The sequence below is a fragment of the Sylvia atricapilla genome, chromosome 14 (assembly GCF_009819655.1).
Source record: "Sylvia atricapilla isolate bSylAtr1 chromosome 14, bSylAtr1.pri, whole genome shotgun sequence".
Taxonomy (NCBI): Eukaryota; Metazoa; Chordata; class Aves; order Passeriformes; family Sylviidae; genus Sylvia; species Sylvia atricapilla.
The window spans coordinates 16,938,533-16,962,414 of record NC_089153.1 but is presented as its reverse complement, the minus strand read 5'-3'; the positions used below and the strand labels follow the sequence as shown (position 1 = coordinate 16,962,414).

The following is a 23,882-nucleotide window of genomic DNA, read 5'->3' as shown; positions in this document are numbered from 1 at the left end:
CCTGTGTCGGTGCCGGTCCCTGTGTCGGTGTCAGTCCTGGTCCCGGTGCCGGTGCCGGTCCCGGTGCCGGTGCAGTCCCGGTCCCGGTCCCGGTCCCGGTGCAGTCCCGGTGCAGTCCCGGGGCGGTCCCGGTGTCAGTCCCGGTGCCGGTGCAGTCCCGGTGTCAGTCCCGGTGCCAGTGTCAGTCCCCGTGTCGGTGCCGGTGCGGTCCTGGTGTCAGTCCCTGTGCCGGTCTCTGTGCCAGTCCCGGTCCCGTTGCAGTCCCGGTGCCGGTCCCGGGGCAGTCCCGGTGCCGGTCCCGGTCTCGGTGCGGTCCCTGTGCCGGTGCCGGTCCCGGTGCAGTCCCGGTCCCGGTCGGAGCGGTCCCGGGGCGGTCCCGGTGCGGTCTCAGTCCCGGTCCCTGTGCCGGTGCAGTCCCGGTCCCGTTGCAGTCCCGGTGCCGGTGCCGGTCTCGGTGCGGTCCCTGTGCCGGTCCCGGTCCCGGGGCGGTCTCGGTGCGGTGCCGGTCCCGGTGCGGTCCCTGTGCCGGTGCGGTCCCGGGGCGGTCCCTGTGCAGTCCCGGTCCCGGTCCCGGTGCGGTGTCGGTCCCGGTCCCGTTGCATTCCCGGTGCCGGTCCCGGTGCAGTCCCGGTCCCGGCCGGTGCAGTCCCGGTGCGGTCCCGGGGCGGTCTCGGTCCCTGTGCCGGTGCCGGTCCCGGTGCAGTCCCGGTCCCGGTCGGAGCGGTCCCGGGGCGGTCCCCGGGCGGTCCCGGTGCCGAGGCCGCGCCCCGGGGGCGGTGTTGGCGGCGGGAGGCGGCTCCGCAGCCATCGCGCCTGCCCGGCCGGCGGCGGAGCTCGGCGCAGGGGCGGGGGGCGGGGGGCGGCTCGGCGGCGGGTCTGCGGGCCCCATGGGCGGGTGTGTGGGCTCCCACCACGACTCCTCGGGCAGCCTCAACGAGAACTCGGACGGCGCGGGAGGTGAGCGGCGGGCCGGGCCGGGGGGCGGCCGCGGGGGGACCCCGGGGCGGGCGCTGCGGGCCGCGGGCCTGCGGCGGGGCGGAGGAGCCGCGGCCGCCCCTCATCGTCCCCCGCTTCTCCGCCGGCTTCTCCGCCGCCCTCGGCCCGAGTCTGCCGGGGCGGCGCTCTGCCCCTGGGCACGGCCCCGGCCCCGCCGTGCCGGGGGCTGCAGCGGGCTCCGGCGGAGGATCGTGCCGCCGGGGAGCCGCGGGGAGCAGCGCCTGAGGGCTCGGGCAGCGCTGAGCGGGCTCGGCCCCGGCCGCCGCTGAAATAGAGCCCGGGCTGGGCACAAGGGCCTCTGCCCGCGGCTCCCGAAGTTTGTTTTCCTCGGGGCTCCGCTCCTTGCGGCGTGCGGAAAATGATTTCCTCGCTCGCTGCGGGGCCGGGGTTTGTTTCTCAGCCGGGGAGAGGGGCTTTGCTCCGGCCGCCGCCGCCCGGGCCGAGGGAGCGATCCCCGGCGCCTGGAGATGCTGGAGCAGCGTGCTCTGTGTGTCCGTGTGCCCACCTGGGCACCAAAGGCAGTGTGCCAACGCTGCTGCCGTGTCGGCAGCCTCCCAGCGCCGTGTTTTTCTCCGGCTGAACGCCTGAGTGATTGCTTTTTCAATGCGCTCAGGTTTGTGGACCCCTGATGTTCTCCAGCTGAGCTGTGTGTGTTTTATAGTCATTGAAAGTCAGCCTGCCAACGGGATGCTTGACTTATAAGCAGTCCTCGGGGTCTGCAGGTTTCAGGAGGAGGATTGTTGAGCTAGGTCAGCGTTTTCCTCGCCCCTTGTGTCTTACAGAATGTTATTTATCAGTCTGGTTTTATTTGGGATGTCCCGGCTGATGGGTGTTCTTTCTGTCAGCGACTTTGCTGTCATTCCGTAATGTAAAAATATGCAGCGCCTGGAGTTGTATCTGCCCCGACCATCTGCTGATTAATGCCAGATACAGAGTTCATGGAAATACCAGAGTTCCAGCTGCTAAGGGCCATGTGGGGTTTCGCAGAATCCCAGGATGGTTGGGGTTGGGAGTGACCTCTGGAGATCATCCAATCCAACCCCCCTGCTAAGGCAGGGTCATAGAGAAGGTGACACAGGGACACATCCAGGTGGGTTTGGAATGTCTCCAGAGAGGGAGGCTCCAAACCTCCTGTGGATCACATCAGTGTCATTAAAAGGAATTTTACAGCTTTGAGTAGTATGAGTCCTCTTTATCAGTAAAAAGGGAAGAAGTGGGTTACCTAAAATGCATGAGTGCTGAGCAGAATGGACCAGTCAAAGAAAAGCAACAGCAGGAATCATCCCATACCCCAAAATCTTGACCAAAAAATAGCATTAAAAGCTCCGCTGGTGCTTGTCCTGAGATGTGCTTTGGTGTTACGAGGTGAGATCATGTCACAGAAATAGGCTCGGTTTAATTTCCTTGCTCTTATCTCACCTGCGATATCGAATGAATGAGCTACAGGAGAAGAACGTGATCAGGCTTTGGGTGATGTTGTAAAAGACATTCCACGCCCCAGAGCAGCGTGTGAGGTGGGCAGGATTTCTGTGTCCCTGCCTGGTGCTCCCAGGGCATGGCACTCTGCTGCTCTGGGGTTAAATAACCCATTGTGCCTGGCTCCTTACAACAGCAGCTGGCCTTTGGAGATGTAAGAGATGTGAAATTCGTGTCAGCTGGCTCGTGTTGATTCATGCTCTCAGGGTAATGTTCCTTAAGGTTGTCTCGCTGAAGTGAGAAGCGCTGAAATTTCACTTGAATTATGAGCTTCTTAGGACTGTCTTAAACAATCAGCTCCAGTGTGCAATAGCCTGTTTTGTAATGCCACGGATCTGTTCCTGCCTCTCCACGAGGAGGAAAGGGGGGGTAGGATAGGCTGGAAGAAGCTCTGAGTGTCTTCTCCAAACGTGACTCCCCAGATGTCAAAGTCCAGCCCGCGCTCACTCGGAGCTTTACAAATTCTGCCAACGTGCCCTCACCAAGTCTGAAACATGACTTGCTGTCTCAGGGGACTTTCTGTCTGCAGGCATCACCAGTGCACCAGCTGAAGCCCAAGTGAACACGATTTGGAGTTGAGACCTGCGCAGGGAGATGGTTTTGTCCTGTTCCCCAAGTGAGGCTCATTTCCTCCAGCTCCCACCCCTCTACATTGGCTCTCAGATTGCTGTCACTGAGCAGGGCCAGAACATTTCGAAATGCTGGGAAGGTGTTTTGGAACGTGACCATTCTAACTTGCCAGTGATGGACTCATTTTGGAGAGGCTTTTGTCTTTTTCCCCAGGATGGAAAAGTTTTCCTGGAGAACTGCAAGCGCTCGAGAGCTGGGTTAGACAGCAGCGGCCGTGTGTGAGATGCTGGCTGGAAGTGAGAGCCAGCTCTCAAGTCTGATTCATCCCAGTTTCAATTTATTCCAGGGCAGTGGGGAGTGGCAGAATCGTGCTCAATTGTGCTGTTGGAGTTGAGAGGAGGATTTGTCACATCCCTGTATTCTCCTCGGTGTTTTTGTCCCTGGCCGGCACTTCCCGTTGCTGGTGTGCAGCTTGGCAGAGCTGACGGCATGTCCTGGCCACGTGTGCTTCCTTTGTCTCTTACTCTGGGCATTTTTTCAAGGTCAGGATGCCTGCGTGTGTGTCAGGAGAGCTGCTGTGGATCCTCAGGTGTGTCTGCATGTGTGAGATGGAGCTAATCAAAAGCCCAGCTTATTGCTCGGTTCTGTTTGCAGTGACCGGAGCAGGAGGAGGCTGTTCCTCACCAAGAATTGAACAGATGCTGCTCTGCCCATCGGGCTGGAAATGAAATGGGCTTTTGCAGATTGGTACCAGCTGTTTCATTAGCATTGCTCTTTTCAGCCAGTTTTCATTTCACCAGGACCTGGTTTGGCACAGACAGGAACTTTTTCCTGTCTCGGTGCTCTGTGTGCTTGTAGCTCAGCAGAACCAAATTGTGGTGGGTGTCCTGGGTGGATTTATTGGGGAGTCATTAAAGGGCATCATTAACTGGTTTGTAGACACAGGTTTTCCCCACTTCATCCCTTTAGCTCAGCTGTCTCCCACCCAATATCCCAAGGTTTCAGGAGCACTACACCTCTTCCAGCTGTGCCAAAGGTGACCGAGTTCCTGCAGGATGGTGAGACCAGGGCAGGAAGGACTCTTCTCCAGCCTCTTCCCAGGCTCTGTGACCTCCTCACTGGTGTTTTTGGAAGAGCTTTGGGCTTGGAATTCGCTGCTGGAAAACTCTGCCCTTGTGCCTGTGCCTCAGGTATGTTCAGTTGAGCAGAAGCAAGCAGAGCTGTGCCAGCTCCCATCCCCACAGGCACGTCCTTCCTGGAGGGCTCCTCGATTCCTTTTGCCAGAAGGAAAAGGAGGAACCTCTCTCCATTCTCTCGTGGCAAACTCTCGCCCCTCTCAGAAGTTACGTTTTACTTTGACCTGGTGCAGTTCAGTGAGGCAGTTTAGGTGTGTGGGGTGAGGGAAAAGCAGGGAATACTTGGCTGGAAGCACAAGTCATCCCAGATTAAGGCTTTTTGGCTGCAGCTGTCTGATTGCTGCTGCGCTCTCCTTGACACGATGCTCGCCTGCCTGCCGCGCTTCTCCTCGCCCTTCCTTGGGAGCAGAGATGCTGATTCTCTTTGAAATTTGTCTTCTTTCCTGCTGCCCCCCATCACCCAGCAGTGAGAACGGGGCCAAGTGGGAGCCAGGCCTGGCAGAACGGGAGATGATCCCGACCATCAGTTCCGCCCCGTGGAGTTAGTTCCACGCCGCGCTGGAGCTTCGTTAACTCGGAGAAAAGCAAAGATTGTGCTCCACCTCTGCTCCCCAGCAACTGGACAACACTTTCTTCAATATTTTCCTGGAGTGCTGCCTATCACACGGCTGATTGGGAGTCACAATAACTGCTTTCATGGTTGCTTCTCTGCAAGGCTGAGCAGGGGAATTTGCATGTTTTAGCAGAGATTTGTTGCTCACAGTTGCACCGATGCAGCCGGGGTTAAACCAGCAGCTCATGACTGAGCACTTAAGAGCATTTGGTGACTCCCTTTTGTGCTGGAGCTGCACAAAGAGTGTCCCAGAGGGATTTTTTTCCAGTGGGTTGGAGCTGTTGGGTGCAGGGTTTTTTGTGATGTTTTATTTTTCCTGCACGCAGCACCTGGCTGGGTGTCCACTGCCATCTGAAGGAGGCACCTCTGGATTTCAGGTAGCTCTTTCTGGTCTGGAATACAGGGCTGGCAAAAAATATTACTAGATCAGAGCTGGCTTTTGCTGTTAGGTCCTACTTTGGGGTGTTTTGTGTGGTTTGTTTTGGTTTCGTTGGGGTTTTTTAATGGAGTTATAATAATAAAAAAAGTTTAGCACGGCTGTGAAAGTAGCTCCAAATCCTTCCTGTTCCGTGCCTGGGTGTATTTAAAGGATGTGTAGATGAAATTTTGCTCCAAATCCTTCCTGCTCCATGCCTGGGTGTATTCAAAGGGTGTGTAGATGGAGCCCTTGGGGATGGGGTTTAGAGGTGACAATGATGATACAATGAAAAGGTCTTTTCCAATCTAGACGAGTGTGTGATCCCCACAAGAGTTCTGTGTGGGTTTTATCAGGGCTTTGGAAGAAAAGCAACCTTTAATAACTCTGATTTCCTGAGGGCTGGGCACCCACAGCCTCCTGGAGGTTATTAGGGTGGGGGAATTGGTGCTGATAATTCAGCCCCAAGCGTTCCTCTCCTGGCATGTCACTCTGCTGCCGTGACACTTCTCATTTGTAAACCACGAGACTTGGCTTTTGTTTTCCAGGTGACAACAAGGAGCTCTCATAAACTGAAATAAGGTGTTATTTTTGCTGTTAATAAGGGCTGGCAAACGAAGCTGTTTGGTTTCCTTTTTGGCGTGTTCCTCCGTGTAATTGTTTGGCCTCTAGATGAAGTGATTTATTTTAATTTCTCTGTTTGGGATTGCAGTGTTGAAAACGACAACATCCTCCCTCACTGCATGTTAAACACAATCAATTGAACAGTCGTTGTGCTTTGGAGATTTTTTTTTGATAAATGGAAAATATTATTAGTTGCCAGTTTGAATCAACTCTCCAAAGCAGCCATCCACTCTCGTTGCAGCAAGTAATATGATAGCTATTATTTTTCATGTGAATGTTGAATAATATAATTTATGAGTCACAAATTATAATACAGTTGAAGCCTGAAATACAGATTTGCCTTGCAGTTAAGTTGCAAATTCCTGGGAGTCTTCTTGCAGGTACAAAGAAGGGTCAAGCTGGCCTTAATTGGTTTGGTTACCTCTGAGAAAGAAAGAATATAAAGAATTGGAAAGTTCATGACCATATGACAGTGATAGAGAAGGAAATTTAACTCCTCCTTGTAATTTAGAGTGTATAAATGTCCGATGCATTTTTTAACAAATTATTTTGAGTTTGCCACCTTGGCTTTCACTGCCTTAAAGTTCAGCCTCCTTTGCTGCCATTATTTCAGTTGAAACTCTTATATTAAGAGTTTTATCTCTTAATCCTTATTTTCTAAAAAAAAAAAATAAATTGGGAGGACTCTTCCTTTGCAAAGCTCATTATGAGAGTGCTGAGGTTCAGTCCCCCAAAATCAGGAGGGAAAGGCTGTTCTGTGGAGGGACAAAAAAGCTGGAATCAGTGCCCTGGTTCATGATGCAGAATAAAAACCACTTTTCTTGCACTCTGAGGTTTTCAGTTACAGTTTTATCTGCTGCTTCTGTGTTGTCTGGCAATTGAGAGCTGACAAAACAGAAATGTTCCACTGCTTAGGAAGTAAATGAACTGTCAGTTTTGTGGAGGATTTTTTTTTTATTATTATTATTATTTTTGGTTGGTTTGTTTTCTTGGTTTATTTTTTTAAGACAACAGAAAGGTTTCCCCTGACGTGGGGATTGGGTTTGAGGTGGAATTCAGTGCTTCAGGCTGAGTTATCAATAGCAGAAGAGGTGATGGACCCAAAGCATCCTGCAGGGCTGCATCCCAAAGCAGCAGGGATGCTCCTGGCCCTGGGAAAACGCCTCCAGCACAGCTGACACTGCCCCTTTTGACCTGTGAGCAAGGAAAATATCTCCTGTGGTTTATTCCACATCCACCTGGAACCTGGATTTTCCATTTGCTGGCCCTGGCACACTCAGATTAATGCCACTGGGAACTGGACAAAAGATGGGGCACAGCAAACTGCAGAAAAAAAGTGGGGTTTTTTTTTTCCTGTTCCCCCCATTTCAGCAGTAAATGAAAAACTGTCTTAAATATTGAATGAGGCTGAAGTTTCTTAGACTACCTTAAATATTTTAAATGCCATCAGTCTCATCCTGAGGCTTCCCAGCCCTGGGAAATGCAAGGGCACTGCAGGTTCTGCAGGTAAATAAATGCAGGAGCAATTACTGGCTGCTATCAGTTTGCAGGAGCTGCCCCACATCCAGCTGACCTCTCAGGCCTGATGGAGAACATTTGGAAATCGTCCTTCCCAAAGCAGAAACACACTGCTGGGATTGTGGATTAGAGCAGTTTCAGCAGCTCCTCCCTTCAGCCTCTTCTCAGTGTCCTTTTCCCTGCCCATCTTCCCCCTCTCCTCAGTGAGCAGGATTTAAAAAGGGAAAAAATTCAAAGCCCTGCTTGAAAGCCATTTGTGGGAGGAGATGGGCACAGCTCTGAAGTGCTGATTTTTCGCTTCTGGAGGATCTCAGATGTGCTGGAGGATTTTCTGTGTGCCTGTCTATCTATATATATATATATGTGTGTGTATAAAGACATCCTTGTGCTGCAGATTAGGCGGAAGGGAGGGGATTTGAGGAGTTTTCTGCATGATCTGTCATGTGGGGTTTGTTTTTTTGGTGTTTTTTTTTTTTTTCTTTTTTCCCCCCACATTCTCTCAGCCATGAAAGCAGAGGCACTTCACAAACGGGAGTGAAAAATGCTTCAGTAGTTTTGCAGCAAGAACAGGTAGTGCCCAGGGGGAAAAGATGAGAGGCTAAAACGGGGGGAAAAATGTGTCACACAGAGCTGTGGATTGCACGGGAGCTCTGCCCATGTTTAACAGGGAAACTTTACTCTTAAAACACATATTCTCAGTCCAGCATTACCACCACCTTCCTCTGAACAAATGACTTTTCATGCCCCTTGAAACCATAAACGCTTCACGGCTCCTAACAGCTCCCAGTTTATAATAATGTATAATAAATGCGGCGACTATAAATAATTCTCTCCGTTCAGACAACGGAGCTGATGGAGGGGAGGCGTTTTCCCACCTTTTCCCAGAGGAGCTGTGTGCTCTTGGAGAGCACTCCCAGGGCCTGAAATGGCATCGGAAGCAGAGCACAGCACTTTGGGGATTGCAGGCTGCTTCTTGGTACCTTTCTATTTTTAAAATCCACTCCTGAAGCTCCAGCTCTGCTCCCATGCTGGGATGTGGCTTCAGCAGGAGAATCTCTCTCTCTCTCTCTTTCTCCATGGCATTTACTTGGTTGTTTTATTTTTTTTTTCCCCTGCCACACAAACTCCTCATCTCCTGTGCCTGCCCTGCCCGTGTGGGTAAATACAGACTCTTGGTAAAAAGAGCACCTATAAAATAGCACAGGGTTACCTGCACCTGCTAAATGCCATTTTCTCCTCGCTGCCAATTAGATTTTTTTGCTCTTTTGGTTTTTTTTGGCCCCATGCTGCTGTGAGAGCACCTGAGCCTGCAGCAGAGCATCAGCAAAGCACAGGATAATGACTGGCTGGAGAATTTTAAGGGAAAAAAATGGCTTCATTTCAGCTGCACAAAGCATTTCCTGGAGAAGCTGTCCCCAAGCCCTGCCCGTGTCAACACGAGCTGGGTTTGTGCCTTCCCATGGCTTTGGGTGTGCTTTTCTTCATCTCAGGTACACGCAGAAGCTGTCCAAAGAGTGTCCTTAGTGCAGAAAACTCAATATTCTGCCCTTCATCCCCTCCCCAGGATTCTGTTTTTATAAGAGAATTTCCTTTCTGGGTTCACGGCTGCAGTGGATATTTTCACATCTATTGCCCTTTGTCAATAGGCAGCTGAGACCTTTGGTTGTTTCACCAGTCAAAGGGAAATTTTCACGGCTCCAATTTTATTCCACTAAGTTCTTACTTTGATGTAGATCTCCCAGGACCCTTTAACACAATACCTGAGAAGGAAAAAAAAAAAAAAAAGGCAGAATATTGAACTTTGCAATGCTCCTGGTCCATCCCTGTCCCTCAGAGGGGACGTGCTCCCAGTGGGATGGGGACACTCAAAGCTTTGAACATATAATAAACATATTTTAGATTTTTATTTTTTTGTTAGTGCAGGTACAAATCCCATTCCTGCCCAGCCTAGCTGGGGCTGCTCCCAGCTCGTTGGCACACCCCAGGGGGAGAGAAAACTCAGGAAGGAGCAGTTGGGAAGTGGTTTTGGGAGGCAGAGTTTGGAAAGCACCGTGGCTCTCCAAAGGTTTGGATGCATTCCCAAGGGGGGGTTATATTTGGTGGCAGCAGAGTCAAACATGCTCAGCTGAAGCTTCCAAGGAGCAGCAATTCCCAGATTTTCCCAGTGCCTCTTTTCCTGAGCATCTCCATCCTCCCAGTGCCTGAAATCCCCCAACTTGCTCTTGGAGCAGGTGGGAAATCACAGCTCCTTCTTCAGGAGAGCTGGAGAAGAGGAAAGCTGTCACAGAGCTATTTAAACTTTTTTTTTTTTTTTTTTTTTGAAGGGTTAGATTGCACTCATGAGCTGCATGTTGATGCCTTGGCTCCGTGAAACACGTAGCAGACTGATTTTTTTTGTGTGTGTGTGATTTCTTTTTTTTTTTTCTTTTTTTGCTCTGTGCCCACATAAGTTCGTGAAAAGCACATGGGTTGCTATAAATATGAGTGCTTTTAGAACAAAAATACCTTCTGTGAAGTGCTGATCAATATTGGATATTATCCTGAGACAGGTTTAAATGCTCATTTGAGACGAGTTCTCACTCTTTTGTGTGTTTTTCACATCCATAGAGCTCCATTGTGTGTTTATCCAGCTCTAAAAGTAGCTGTGGTGCCAAAAAAAGCTCGAATTTCGACAGAAAGCCACATGATTATTGCTTGACTGAAGTCACACACTTCCAGTCAGTCACAGATTGGATGGCCCCAGCAAAAATCCCATTTTTTTGCTGCCTCCTTGTATCCCAACAAATCACATTCCTTGTGTGTATCCAGGGCTCTCTTTATACCACAGCCCTGAAATAGCTGCAGAAATACTCCAGGCACGGGCTTGGCTTTATCTGAGACTGCTGCAAAATAGACCAGGGAATACAGGATTTTAGTCTGGCGGCTGGGAATGAAAAAAGGAGCAGCAGCACTGTCAGAACAAGCGAGAGTGGCTGTTGTGGTTTGCTGTTACAAGGAGAAAAAAATCCTTTAGTTGTAAATCAGCTTTTAGTCCTTGAGCTCTGCCTTGGAACAGAGACTTTCTAATCGAGGGTAGGCAGAGATTATTTTCTGTAAAAATACAAAAAAAAAATCTCTAAAAAAATTGGGGTTTTTTGGGGATTTTTATTCCTTTAAATAACACAAACCTTGAGAAAATGCAACAGGTTCTTCTCTGCTGTTGTTAGAGGTGAATCTCGAGGGCTGTGTGTGCTCTGTCTCCCTGGGAAGTTTTGTGCCCTTTTAATTCTCCTAAATATTGGTGGTGTAGGAATTTGGTTTAAGTTGTGGAGGAGAAGTCGTGGCTTTTGATTAAATAATCACTCTGGCAGCTTGAAAATTGAAATTTTAGCTTGAAAATTGAACTGATCTGCTGCGTTTTGGAGTGTTGGTGCTCAGCAGTGGGGAAAACAGAGTCACCCACTTAAACAGGAACCCAAATTTCTCTTTTTCCTCTTTCACATGACGGGGATGGGTGGGCTCCAAACACTCCTCCACCCCAGGATCAGTCACAATCAGCTCTCAGGGAGCAAATTTCCTCGAGAATTTTTAAGTTAAGCTTATTTAAATTGCTACTTACCACAACCTCTTCACAATATTGCTTTGGGAAAATCAACAGGTTCCTGTATGAATTTTTTTTTCCTGCTTTATCCATCCCAAAGAAGGTGTTTTATCTTAGGGATGCCGCTGCAATTCTTTCTGATCGTGTTTTTCCTGATGATTGGTGTGCTGCAGGACTGGGGAAAGGAACCACATTAGCATTTTATCTCCTCGTGCTGGGAAACTTATTACCAAGAGTTAATCATTTGCATTGAGCTCACATTAGGTAGGAAAATACTGTAGATATTTGGGGGTGGGGGAAGGAAACGTTTTGGTTTTCCCAAATCCAATCTCTTGGCAGCTCTGTCCAGAGGGATGCTGAGCTGCTGCTGTGCAAATTGACCCCGTTAAAAACCCCATTTCATTAAATAGTGATAATTCAGCTTCAAAGTCCTGCAAAGTCCAAGATGCCAAAGGCTTCTGTGCCTCAGTGCTGTGTCAAGCAGAATGTTCTCCCTTAGAAATTCCACCAGCTGATCTAATCTGCTCTCCAAACTCTTCCCTGCTCCGGGGTTCTGTCGCTATCTGATTGCTCTGCCTGCCAAATTTCCAGGCTGAATTCATCTCCCATCGATGAAGTGCATTTCTCTCTGCTCACTGCATTCACCCTTCCTTCTTTCACACGTTTCCTTTCAGGATTAGAAATTCATCAGGGGATTTTTTTATTTTTTTTTTCCCAGTTGAGGGGACTCTCCCTGTGCAGTTCAGGTTTAGGGATCTGCACCCGTTTTTATTCTTTGTGTTTTTCCAACTTTTTGCTGCTCTCTTGTTGAAGGTTAATAAATTAGGAGCCCTTTTTTTTTTTTTTTTTTTTTCAGAATATTTTTCAATGAAGACATTTCAGAGATTATTGTGTGTTAAAGGCAGTTTTGGTGTTAATGATGGGCCCCTGTGAAGGGGGGAGCTGTGGATGCTGCTCAGATGGGAGCAGTTTTTAAATTCATTTTTCTCCTGCTCATCCTCAGCTTTTCCACAGGTCTGAAAGTGGCCCCAGTTCTGCTGCTGTGGGCTTTGAGATGCCTTTGTTCAGAGCTGTGGAATCAGCACTTCCTGGGCATGGTTTGCTCATTAGAGCACAGTAATTAGTGAATTTGCCATGGACTTGCATTGCAGCCATTCTTATGGATCCTTTCAACTGCTGCAGTTAAATCAGCAGCTTTGGATGTCGGGGTTTGATTTCCCTGACACTTGCAGGAATTCCTTTTACCTGGACCAAAAATAATCACACCTGCCCTGAGAAAGCCATGGGGCAGGGGGGCTCTTGTTTTCACGTGGCTGAAATAAGAATCTCTTTTTAATGATGCGTTCTCATTACCAGTCAAACTTCTCATCCTTCAGGTGGAAACTATTCTCCCTTGAAAGGGAAAACAGAGAGGGGAAGCAGGGCTGAGAGGAGGCTCTGCTGGACTCAGAACTTCTCTTGCAGACTCTTCAAAGCCCAGCATCTTCACCCATTTATTTAACCGGTTACTACATCAATTATGTCTTAAGTAATGGGGGGGAAAAGCAGGAAAATTGCATTTGTCCTGACAAAGAGCTCTGCTCTTGTTCTGCAGTGAGTTCCACAGCTCCTTGAGCATTATGGTGAGGACTTTTCCAAAACAGACAAGCCCTGCTTCAGCTTTTGCTGGGTCTGTAACAACTGAGAGCAGTGCCAGCATCACCCCTGTGCTGCCAGCTCTGAGCCTGCCCCGGAGTTGTGGAGAATTAAAAGCATTTTTCAATCACATTCTGCGATCCCTGCCTTTGAAAGGAAGTTACTTAAGGGCTGCCTGTGTCCTTTGGAGGCACTGAGCAAGCATCAGTCAGGCCATTAATAGAGCTAAAGCCTTGGTGTGCTCAGGGACTCCTGAACGAGATCAGATTAATTTGCTAAAGGTGGAAAGGCTCTGCCTGCTTTAATCTGGCTCCCTTTCAGCAATTGAAATGAAGAGGGGCAGTTTTGCTGTGCCTCCTCCAAGGTCCTTCGTGGGCAGCAGCAGAGGCTGATGTCTGTGCTCGGGGAGGAGAACCTCGATTAAGTTCCTAATTTAGGGGATTTTGACATGTTTGGGGGTGGATTTGCTGGCTCAGAGAAGCTGTGGCTGTCCCTGGATCCCTGAAAATGCCCAAGGCCGGGTTGGATGGAGCTCTGAGCCACCTGGGACAGTGGCAATGTCCTTGCTCATGGCAGGGGGTGGCACTGGATGTCCCTCAAGGTCCCTTCCAACCCAAACCGTGCTCTGATTACATCAACAATCCTTGAGGTTATTTTTTAGCCCAAGTACATCCACAGGGAGATAAAAAGGCCTTGAAAGGATGGAGTTTTCAGGCTGCTTTGTTCACGTGCTCCCATTTACAGGACTGGGTTGGTTTGGGGTTTTATTCCTCCCCCTGGATGTACAAGACATGCAGGTATTTATACAAGTTGCAACAAAGGCTTGCACATTTTTCATTTTAGCTTAGATTGCTTTTATAATTATCCGAGCAATCCGCTGGTGTCCTTATCTGTTATTACTTCTCTCTGGCTCGAGGATAAATGTGGAATTCTTAACAAAACGTGCACTTGAAGGGTGGGAATTCCTTATGGCCAGGAGGTTGGTCATGGGTTCTACCCTAAATTCCAGCTGTTGAGCTTTATCCAGCACGGATGCTGGGGTTTCCTGGGGGGTGGCTGTCCAGGAGAACAGAGAGGAGCTGAGTTTCAAAACTGGATGTGAAATATTAACTTTACTATTAAAAACTACCCTGTAAAACAGGGCTGAACAAAGCAGCAGGTATCATTCTGAGAAATCCAATTGCTTAGATGAAATCTGTAAAAGTTTATATGACTTTCGCTTCTCTTAATTTTTCTTTTTTTTTTTTTTTTCTTTATTTCTTTTAATTCCAAATTGAATGTGAGCTGTTAACTTCACTGTGCAAAACTACCCTGTAAAACAGGGCTGAGTGAAGCAGCAGGTCTCATTCTGAGAAATCCAATTTCTGAGATGAAATCTGTAAATGTTTATGTGACTTTCGCTTTCACTTTTCCTTAAACCAAGCCATGACCTTCCAGTTTTCCTCAGGCACCTGAGGAACATCGTGTGGAGGTGTGAAATTAAATCATTAAGGTAATGTATGTTTGGGATGTGTGTCAGGTAAGATTCCTATTTTCAGCTTACACTGAGCTCTTAATTAACTGATGAGCTTAAGCAGCTGAGATACAGTAATAGTGCATTTAGTTAATTGGCTCATGTGAAACTTTATCCCTGCCAATAACTGTGACACTGGAATAAATTCAAGACATGGTGTTAGATCCTTTAGCTAAGCTAATTTAATCACTGGTCATTGTAAAAACAGCCACCAACTTGGAGGCTTTTTTTGTTGTTGTTCTGGTTGTTCCCTCCTGGAATTAGTGCTTGCTGTGCTGGCAGCAGTGACATGGGGAGTGTGGAAATGTTCAGCCAAAAAAATCCTTGGGAACGTGGAGTTGGCCATCTGTCCTGAGCATTGTACCTTGAATTACCCGGATTCCAGGGTTTGCTGCGAGGGTTTAATGCAGCAAAGCCAAATCTCAGCTCTGAACACTCTGCTGCCTCCTGAGCAGTTTTACCTGAGGAAGGTGGAGAGGGAATTTTACAAGAGTGACAGGACCAGGGGAAGGGGTTCCCACTGACAGAGAGGAGGTTTAGATGGGACATTGGGGAGGAATTCTTCTCTGGAATGGATTTCCCAGGGAAGCTGTGGCTGCCCCATCCCTGGAAATGGCCAAGGCTGGGGCTTGGAGCAACCTGGGATGGTAAAAACCATCCTTGCCCAAAGCTGGGACTGGATGAGTTTTAAAGATCCCATCAAACCCAAACCTTGCAATGACTTTATGAAGTCTGGGTTTATTTGTAATAAAAGAAATTCCCTGGTGGCATCAGGCAGAAGGTTCAGCCCCACGTTTGACCACCCTCAGGCCTGCTGAGCAGGGCGTCCTGGCTCACCATCATCACACCATCATCACACCTCTTCAGGCTTTGAAGAAGATCATCATCAGGGTTTTTTTTTTGTTATTCTGGCAGAAAGACAAGGCTGCCTTTGATTATATATATTTATATATATTTTTTTTATTATTATTATTTTTTTTTTTTTTTTGCCAGTGTTGGAAGCACTCGTGGTGTGTTGAACACAGCCCAGATGTCCAACACATGGTCCCTGTGTCACCTCCCCAGCTCAGAACTCGTGGTGGCCTCGTGTGACAGAGGCCAGCAGTGGTCACACCACTCCCATGGCTCAGACCAGCAGAAAGGCCAGGCTTTGTTCTAAACCCTGCTGAGCCAGATCCTGCTTTGGCCCTGCTCAGAACAGAGCTCAGCTGTCAGTGCCTGGGGGAGCACTTGGGGTTGGGAGAGTTTTGATGCTGCTCCTTTTCCCTGGAGTGTCCCAGGAAGGGCTGGAGGTGGCACTCAGGGCTCTGGGCTGGGGACACCTTGGACTTGGTGACCTTGGAGGGCTTTTCCAACCTCAGTGATTCCGTGATGAGCTTTAAATCACGTTTTTTAGCAGCTCATGCAGCTGCTTGCTGTGCAGAGAACATTCTCAAGGAGGAAGGGGATTGGTGAGCTGTTGGTTTGCTGCTGGAAGTGGCTGTGTCCTGGTGTGAAATCCACACTGCACATGAGCCTGGAGCAGTGGGCAGTGCCCTGTCCCAGACCAGCACGGGCTGGCCAGTCAGGAATTCACCCTTTGCACTTTTTATCTGATGGATCTAAAGTTTCCCTGGGAGAACCCAACGGACAGCGAGACACAGAAAGGCTTTTAGTGCTTCAAAAGTGAAGTTGCTGAGTTGCATTCTTCCTCCTGCTGAGATACAGAAAACGCTGGGGTGGTTTTTTTTTTTTTGGTGGGTTGGTTTTTTTGGGGTTTTTTTTCCTTGCAGATAAGCTGTGTGGAGCTTCCCACTGCATCCCCACAGCTCCTGGGGCTGCCCTGGTGCCCTGTCATTGAGCTGGAGCCGAAGCCACACTCTGCAGAAGTCACAACAGACCCGTGCTCTGTGTGTGCAGCCTTCCTCAGACACAACGTTTTTCATCTTGCTGACAGCTTCCTTAATGGTTCTTGTCGTAGCTTTTTTTAAAAAAAGGCAGCCCAGCTGTAGAGGGTGCAGATGGAAAGTCTTGGTGCTGCTGAGTTGGGAATGGGTAAATCTTTATCCTGCGCTGTATCCAGCTGAAAACATCCATCTGCTAGCGACAGGAGCGCTTTAAATTCCAGTGCAAACAGCGCTGACAGGTCTTTGTGTTGATAATGTCTGTCCCCTGGAGCTGGTCCAGCACAGGGAACTTCCCTGGCAGGCTGGGGCTGACCCTGAGCCGGGTTTGGCAGGACCTGCTGCCTGCCTAAAGCTGAGTTTGGGGCTCCGGGGCTCCTGCACTGCAAATACCAGACACTGATGGGCATCCCCTGGCCTGTGCCCTGCCTGGTACCATTTTTCCCTCACCCCTTGAGCGAGGCACTGAGGATTTGGTGACTTCACAAAGGTGTTCCCTCCCCGAGATGTTTTTCTCTGCCCAGAGGAGCTGTTGTGTCATGAGCTTCATCAAGATGATGGAGAACCCTCTGCTTGTGCTTCCAGCAGTACCCACGGAGCTTTTGGAAATAATAATCCTAAAAACAAAGGATGGTTTGGGTGGGAAAGGACCTTAAAAATCATCTTGTTCAGGGCAGGGACACTTGCCACTGTTCCAGGTGGCTCCAAGCCTTGTCCAGGCTGGCCTTGGAACATCTCCAGGGATCCACAGCTGCTCTAGGCACCTTCTCAGGGTCTCCCCATCTTCCCAAGGAAGGATTTATTCCTAATATCCCATCTCAATTCGCCTCTTGGCAGCTGGCTCTGGCTTGGGAATGTCCCCCCACGTCAGACAGGATGCACTGGTCTCAGTCCCTGTGTTTTCAGGCTGTCCCAGGGCTGTGCTCACCTGAGCAGAATCCTGGCATATCCTGGGATCCACCTTCCTGCCTGTGCTGCTGGCTGTGAGGTGGGATCTCTGCATCTGGAATACCCCCTGAGGGAGCAGATTTCAAAAACTTGGCACTTTTATTTCTGGCTGCAGCACCCCTGGCTCCTTTGAGCTGCCCAGAAATCTCCTGGTTTCTTCTGCAGTTCCTGCTGCAAAGGATGGGAGAAATGGAAATTAGAGGCAGTTTTGCTCTTTGTCCAGCTCGTTCCTACAGCCTCATCCTCTGATGTTTTATCTGCCATGCTGAGAAGCCTCTGGATTGACTCAGGGAAAGTTTCATGTGTAGGCAGAGGAAGGGATAAATTGTGCATGGAGGACTCTGTCCAGAGCTGCCTGCATTTACCAGAGAAATTTATATTTTATTCCTTGCAGCCTCTGCTGGGCAATTTTTGGCGTTGGGTAAGAAGTGAGGAGGAGCAGGGGAGGATTCCCTGCCCAGCACTGGGGTGGCACCAGTGATTGATTGTCCCCTTTGTCCCCAGAGGCACCACATCCATCATTTAGGTGGTGCTGCTCAGCCTCGTGGCCCTGCTGGTTCTTCCCCTCTCCCTCTGTTTTATTTTTATTTTTTTTGTTTATTTTCTTCTTTCTTCACCTCCTTTCAGGTGGGAGCAAAGGGGAAATTGCTCAGAGGAGTTTATTTCTTATTTCTCTGCTGGGTTTGCTGCTCTGAAAAGCTTCACAGTTTGTCTCTTGGCTCAAAATTAACACCTTTGCCTGCACTTTTATAATATCGCTTTGAGTCTGCAGCCTGGTGCTTTAGTACACAACTACTTTGAGATATAACTTGAATTTCTACCAGGGAAGTAGTGTTCATTTTGCCCTCATAAAAATCCCATAAAACTTGACTTAGTTTCCAGCATTATCTTTCTGTCTGTCTGTCTATATTTATTTGGAAAGTTCACACAGGCTCCCTAGAAATGTTAATTATTTCCCTTGTTAGGAAAGCTTTATTGTCCTAATATCTCACTTCTAAGGCTTTGCCACTGTCCAGTGCCACTTCTGTTCCAAAATCCTCTTCTTGCCTTGGAGAAATGGAACCACCTTAAGAAGAAAATTGCTGAAAATTAGGAATAAACAGATAAAATTCTGCCTTTTCCCTGTTGTTGGGTACGCCTGTGCTATTTAATGTAATTTAAATTGTTTAAGCCTATGCTGCTTAATGTAATTCAAATTGTCTGCTGCTTAAATGCAGTGAATTTTCCCTTCCTCCTTGCCTGTTTTCCCTGGGATTTTGCACTTTTCCTTTGTGCTGGCTCCTCCAAGCACCGCTGCAATTCAGGATTACACCGGAGAAGGATGCAAAGAAAATGTTTAGGATGAACTGTGTGATATTGATACCAAATTACAAGGTGCCTTATGAGGAAATTGGAGCAAAATGGATTTAAAATGGGGCTCATTTGATTAAGTAGAGGAGTGATTGTGGGGAGGAGAGCCCTTGGGACTATTACTGAAAGAAACTTTCTGGGTAGTAAACCATTATTTGCATTTCATTTGTGATAGAAAAATACTTTGTTAGCAGCTGAGGCTCGACAGGGAAGCAGCCTGCTGAAGAAAATGGTTTTGATCATTGGTTCAGTTTGTAAAACATTTCTTTAGCTTCTCCTGGCTGCCTTCAAGTCACTCCTGAGGTTGCTCCAGCTGTGTCTCCCTCGGTGGACATCCCTTCTCCTGCTGGAGCTGGAGGGTTTGCAGCCTCAAAGCAAAGCTGGTTCTCCCCCGTGCAGCTCTGGGTGTGTGCTGTGCCCTCCTCAGCCCCTCACTGCTGTCCCCTTTCCTGTGGACAGCCCTCCAATCCCATCTTTTCCACCCACAGCAGCTCCTGGATGTGTCGTTCCCATTTCAGAGAGGCTCCTGGTGAGTTTTTATATCCTTCTCTTGGGCATTCCTGCTCCTTTCCTCACAGGTCACTCCAAACCTTTTCCATCTCTCCCCACTTAAGTTGGGTTTATCTCTTGGATATTTTCTTAATCGAGACAAAGGAAAAAAAAAAAAAAAAGGAAGAATATTATCAGATCTTACCAGATCCTCCTGTTACAACATTTCACCATTTGGATCTTGGAATTTTTGCCTGTATCTGCTCTTGGAACTCCAGGCTGCAGCTGCTGATGGATCCGTGGCCATCCCCAGCCTGGAGTGGAGAAAACTCTCCTGGGTTTTTCCATGCCCTGGGTGGGTTCTCTGTGCCTGGAAACTTCTCCCCCACCAGTTTTCCCCTGCTTTTTACAAAAGCTGGAAAAGGCTAATGCTGCAAGCAACATATGCTCGTGTTTCCAAGGGAAAGGAGGAAATTCACTCTGGAGCACTTGCAGGGATGGAGCAGCCAAATTTGCCGTTCCTGACTTTATTTTTGGAAATAGGTGGAAGGTGTTTGAAGGAATGGGGTGGGAGGGAAAGGCTCACCTGAGGCTGATGTGTTTCCACAGGTAATGCAGATTTGAGCTCCAGCTGCTGCAGGTGTGGGGTCTCATACAGAGCGACCTGGCAGGTCAGAAACTGGGGAAGAGGAAGATCCAGGTCACAGCTGAAGCAGAGATCCTGCCCTTCTGCAGAGCTCTGAGCTCAGCTTTGCCACCTTTGGTTTGACACCAAACCCTCTGAGAGGCTGAAATATTCCCCATTTGATGGTGGAGGGCTGTAATTCACAGCGGGGTATAAATTAAGAATTACGGATTGTGTAGCTGGGTGTTGGCTTTTAATCCAAAACCCTTGTGGCAGCAGGTGCTGCTGCTCATCTGGTCCCCTTCAGAAGAGGCTCCAGTGACATCCACAGTGATACCCACAGTGACAGCGACATAACAAACACACCAGCTGTTCCGAGGAGCTTCCACGGAGACATTCCTTGACGTTCTGTTAAGAAACTGATTTAAATCTCTGGTTTATCTGCATCAGCTCGCTCAGAAGGAGCGGAGATAACCTCACAGAGTCGTGGCTTTGATGGGAAGCTGCGGGGAAGGGGAAATCAATTTACAATTCAGGTTACGGAACAGTGACAGGATGGGAGAAACGACGTTTTTGCTTTTAGAAAGAAGACTTTGTAGTGTGGCAGCAGTTCAGTGGGGCAGGCAGGAGCAGCTGCCTCCAGGATCTCTGCCTGTGAAGGGAAAACAGGTAATGCTGCTAAATCCTACAGGATTTAGGGTGTGTGCCACTGGTTTGGGGGCACTTGGAGGCGTTTAACAGAATCAGCAGGATGGGAAAAAATTCCCAAAGGAGAGTTTGTGTCCAGTCTTTGATCCATCACCAGCTTTTCAGGCAGACGATGGCAGGGGCTGCCCAGGGAGATTGGGATCCAATCTTTGGAGTGTCCAGGGAATTCCTGGATGTGGCACTCAGTGCTCTGGGACGGGATGGGGATCACAGCTTGGACTCGATGGCCTTGGAGGGTTTTTTCCACCCTAAATTTTATGAATTTCTTGCCCTGCACACCTGAGCTGTTGGAACAAGAACAACCTAACTTACTTCGGAGCGTCACTGCTGGTATTTCACTTCTTGAAAAGCTGATTTCCACATTCCCTTCTAAATAAATCCCTTGTCAGAAATACCAACCACCGTCAGCCTCTGCTGAGATGGTGACTCTGAGAGTTCCCTCAGAGAGAACGTGCCTTCTTGGCACTCAGAAAGCAATTCCTGCTTTCGAGCAGGGTATTAATAATTTCTTACTCGTGTTGGAGTGATGTCAGATGAAAAATTAATGTGGATGCTGCTCTCTCTCCTGGAGGCTGGTGGTGCCTGTGATGGGTATGGTCTTAGATGGAGTCATACACACGGAGCTCTAATTTCCTTCCAGAGTGAGGAACACAAAACTGGCACTGTAAATATTTCTAAGTGGTTCCGACTGTTGGTGTTTGTTTCTTTATCAGCCTCCTTGAGAGAAAAGGGAAAGTGCTTTGATGTGGGCTGAGAGTTTGGTTGGGGAAATTCGCATGTTTTGCTTTAGTGACTAAAACGTGGGGTGGAAAGGGAAATATTTGGCCCTTTTTACACTAATTTTTTTTTATGTGGCGTAAGTTTCTCACGTCCTTTCTGCCTCATGTGTCCACAGAGCTAAATAATGAATATTTCTTCAGGGAAGGCAGAAAGCTTTTGGGGGGGATCCTTGAGGCACTTCTAATAAATGATAAACATGCCAAAGATCTATTTAAATAGTGGCCCGTGCTGAAGCCAGATTGTGTTTAAAGCCTCAGTACGGGGATGGATGGCTTGGGAGAGTGGATTTGGCTTTTTGAGCCATTTGGAGAGTCACTTTTCTCCACCACCCTTCCTTCCAACTCGGCAAAAACAAGGATTTATCACCACTGTATCGTCACTGCTGTGTGTGCAGGAAGGATGGGATCTCCAGGGGGGAGTTACTGGAGGCTGTGAGGATCCGAGGCTCTGCTGGAGTGAGGAGCAATAAATCCGAATAAATCTGGGTGCTGTGTGGAGCAGGGAGAGGGATGAATGGGCTGCAGGATTTGCAGTGTGCCTTTAACCTGCTTCCATAATTGATGTCTGGGGACAAGGAGAGCGCCCTGTGGGAGGAATCAGCATCCACTGAGTGGACCTGCAGACAGATGTGAGCTAAAGTGGAATGGAAAAAAAGGAAAAAAAAAAAAACAAAACCATCCACTGACCCAAATTTCTTGCAGTGTCCTGTTCTGTCTGGCTGAAAATGTCACGCTCTGGCTGCTGAGCCTTAAGAAGGAAACAATTCCTTGCTGGAGTGTTTTCCCACGTCGTGGGGAATTTTTTTTTTTTTTTTTTTTTTTTAAGAATTTTAGAATGTGCAGGGTTTAAATGCACAACCCCATTGTTTGAGGCTGCCCCGGCATCATCTTCCAGGCTGTTTGTGCTCAGCTGAGCCTTGGACTGCGGAAGGCTGGGCTCTGCCAGGAAAACTCAGTGTTGGGTAAACAGTGGGGTTTGCTGCTCTGCAGCCTGCTAAAGGGTCAGCCCTGCTTTGGAAAGCAAATGGAAGCAATCCCGTGGAAGCAATCCCCTGGAAACAAAAAGCAATAAATGCTTGCGGTCGCTTGAAAAAGGATTCAGAAGTTTCTGATTGTTGGGTTCTGTGTGGGACGTGGAGGAACAGCTGGAGTCTGGGGGCTGTGAGCATTGCAATTGTCATTTGCTGCTTTTAATTAGGAGTTTTGTTGCTGGGCAAATGAGTCTTCCAGAGGAGGCCACCGGGGTTGGAGGGATGGAGGGAGGAAAGGCGGGGAGAGCTGGGATTGTTCAGCCTGGACAAGGAGAAGCTTTGGGGTGACACAAGTGTGGCCTTGCAGGGCTTGAAGGGGCTGCAGAGAGAAAGGAAAAGATGGAGAGAGAGGATTTCCAAGGGATGGAGTGACAGGACACAGAGAATTGTGGAGAGAGAGGATTTCCAGGGAATGGAGTGACAGGACACAGGGAATGGAGTGACAGGACACAGGGAATGGTGGAGAGAGAGGATTTCCAGGGATGGAGTGACAGGACACAGAGAATGGAGTGACAGGACACAGGGAATGGTGGAGAGAGAGAATTTCTAAGGGATGGAGTGACAGGACACAGGGAATGGTGGAGAGAGAGAGAATTTCCAAGGGATGGAGGGACAGGACACAGGGAATGGTGGAGAGAGAGAATTTCCAGGGAATGGAGTGACACGACACAGGGAATGGCTTCAAACTGACAGGGAATAGGTTCAGATTGGATATTAGGAAGTAATTTTTGGCTGGATGGGGTTGGAGCTCCCTGGGACAGTGGAAGGTGACCCTGACCATGGCAGGAACAGGATGAGCTTTAAGGCTCCTTCCAACCCAACCCATTCCTTCTCCCCTGGTTTTTTAATCCCAAGAAAGCTCCTTCCTCTTTGCAGTTGGCAGTGTCACCTCACTAGCAGCAATCCTTTCCCAGCTCCTCTTTTCTGTGACTTCAGGTGTCCATCATCCTGACTTATCAAAGCTTTCCTTGCTCCTGTGGGGTCAGATTGAATAAGAGTTTGTGGCCTCACCTCCTGTGGAGTTTTGGTCTCCTTAAAACCTCTGTGAACTTGGAATTTCTTGCTGCAGCACCAGGCACTGACTGGGAAACGCGTGGGGAGTTTTAATCTGTCAAACTTTTGTACCTGTGTGATCACCTCAACGTGGCTGTTCCACCAAAACAGCTGCAGTTAAAGGGGAACAAACAGGTTTGTGTGCCTTGAGAAAGGAGAGGAGAAATCGTCTTCAAACCTTGGTGGATTTCCTGGGGAAATCCGCACGCAGGAGGCTGCATTTGCACAGAAACAAGGTCTAATGAGTTACTAATTAAAAGTGGCAGAAATGACAATTGCATGGCCCACGTCCGTGTCATCTCCCTTCTCCTGAGCTCCACGGTGGGTTGACCTCTTGGGAGAACTGAGGAGACTCTTCTGAGTCTGGTTTTGACCACGCAAGACTGGTAAAAAGCTGATTCCCTCAATGAATAAAACACCTGAGCCGTGAGCATTACGTGAGTAACGCCGCTTTTTGCTGCGTCACTTTGGGAGCAGAAAGGACGAGGGTTGTAAATTCATCTCTGCAAATCCAGAGTGACCCAAAGGGAACTTCGGGGTGTTATTTCTTATTAATCTTAAAAGATTTAATTTTATTTTTTTTTCCCTCCAGTGCTCTGGGTCAGAACCAACCCCTGAAAAGATATAATAAAAGATCCAGTTCCGTTTTTTTTTTTGTCTCTCCCAGTGGCTCTGAGTCGGAACCAACCCCTGAAAAGATTGAATAAAATATTTCATTCCTTTTTTTTGTCTCTGCCTGTGGCTCTGGGTCAGAACCAAGCCCTGAAAAGATTGAATAAAAGATATAATTCCTTTTTTTTTTTTTTTCCTTTATCCCTCCCCTCCAGTGGCTCTGGGTCGGAACCAACCCCTGAAAAGATCTCATAAAAGATTTAATTCCTTTTATTTTTGTCTCTCCCCGTGGCTCTGGGTCAGAACCAACCCCTGAAAAGATTTAATT

The 23,882-nt window shown here is 48.6% G+C and overlaps 1 protein-coding gene across 1 annotated transcript in view; it reads left to right on the top strand.

Moving 5' to 3' along the window:
• The first annotated feature begins 850 nt into the window (after positions 1 to 850).
• UBTD2 (ubiquitin domain containing 2) overlaps positions 851 to 23,882 on the top strand; it is a 39,504-nt gene continuing 16,472 nt past the window's right edge. The window contains exon 1 of the mRNA XM_066329392.1: positions 851 to 957. Within this exon, the coding sequence (XP_066185489.1) occupies positions 888 to 957 (70 nt within the window). The 5' untranslated portion in view covers positions 851 to 887. The remainder of the gene's footprint in view (positions 958 to 23,882) is intronic.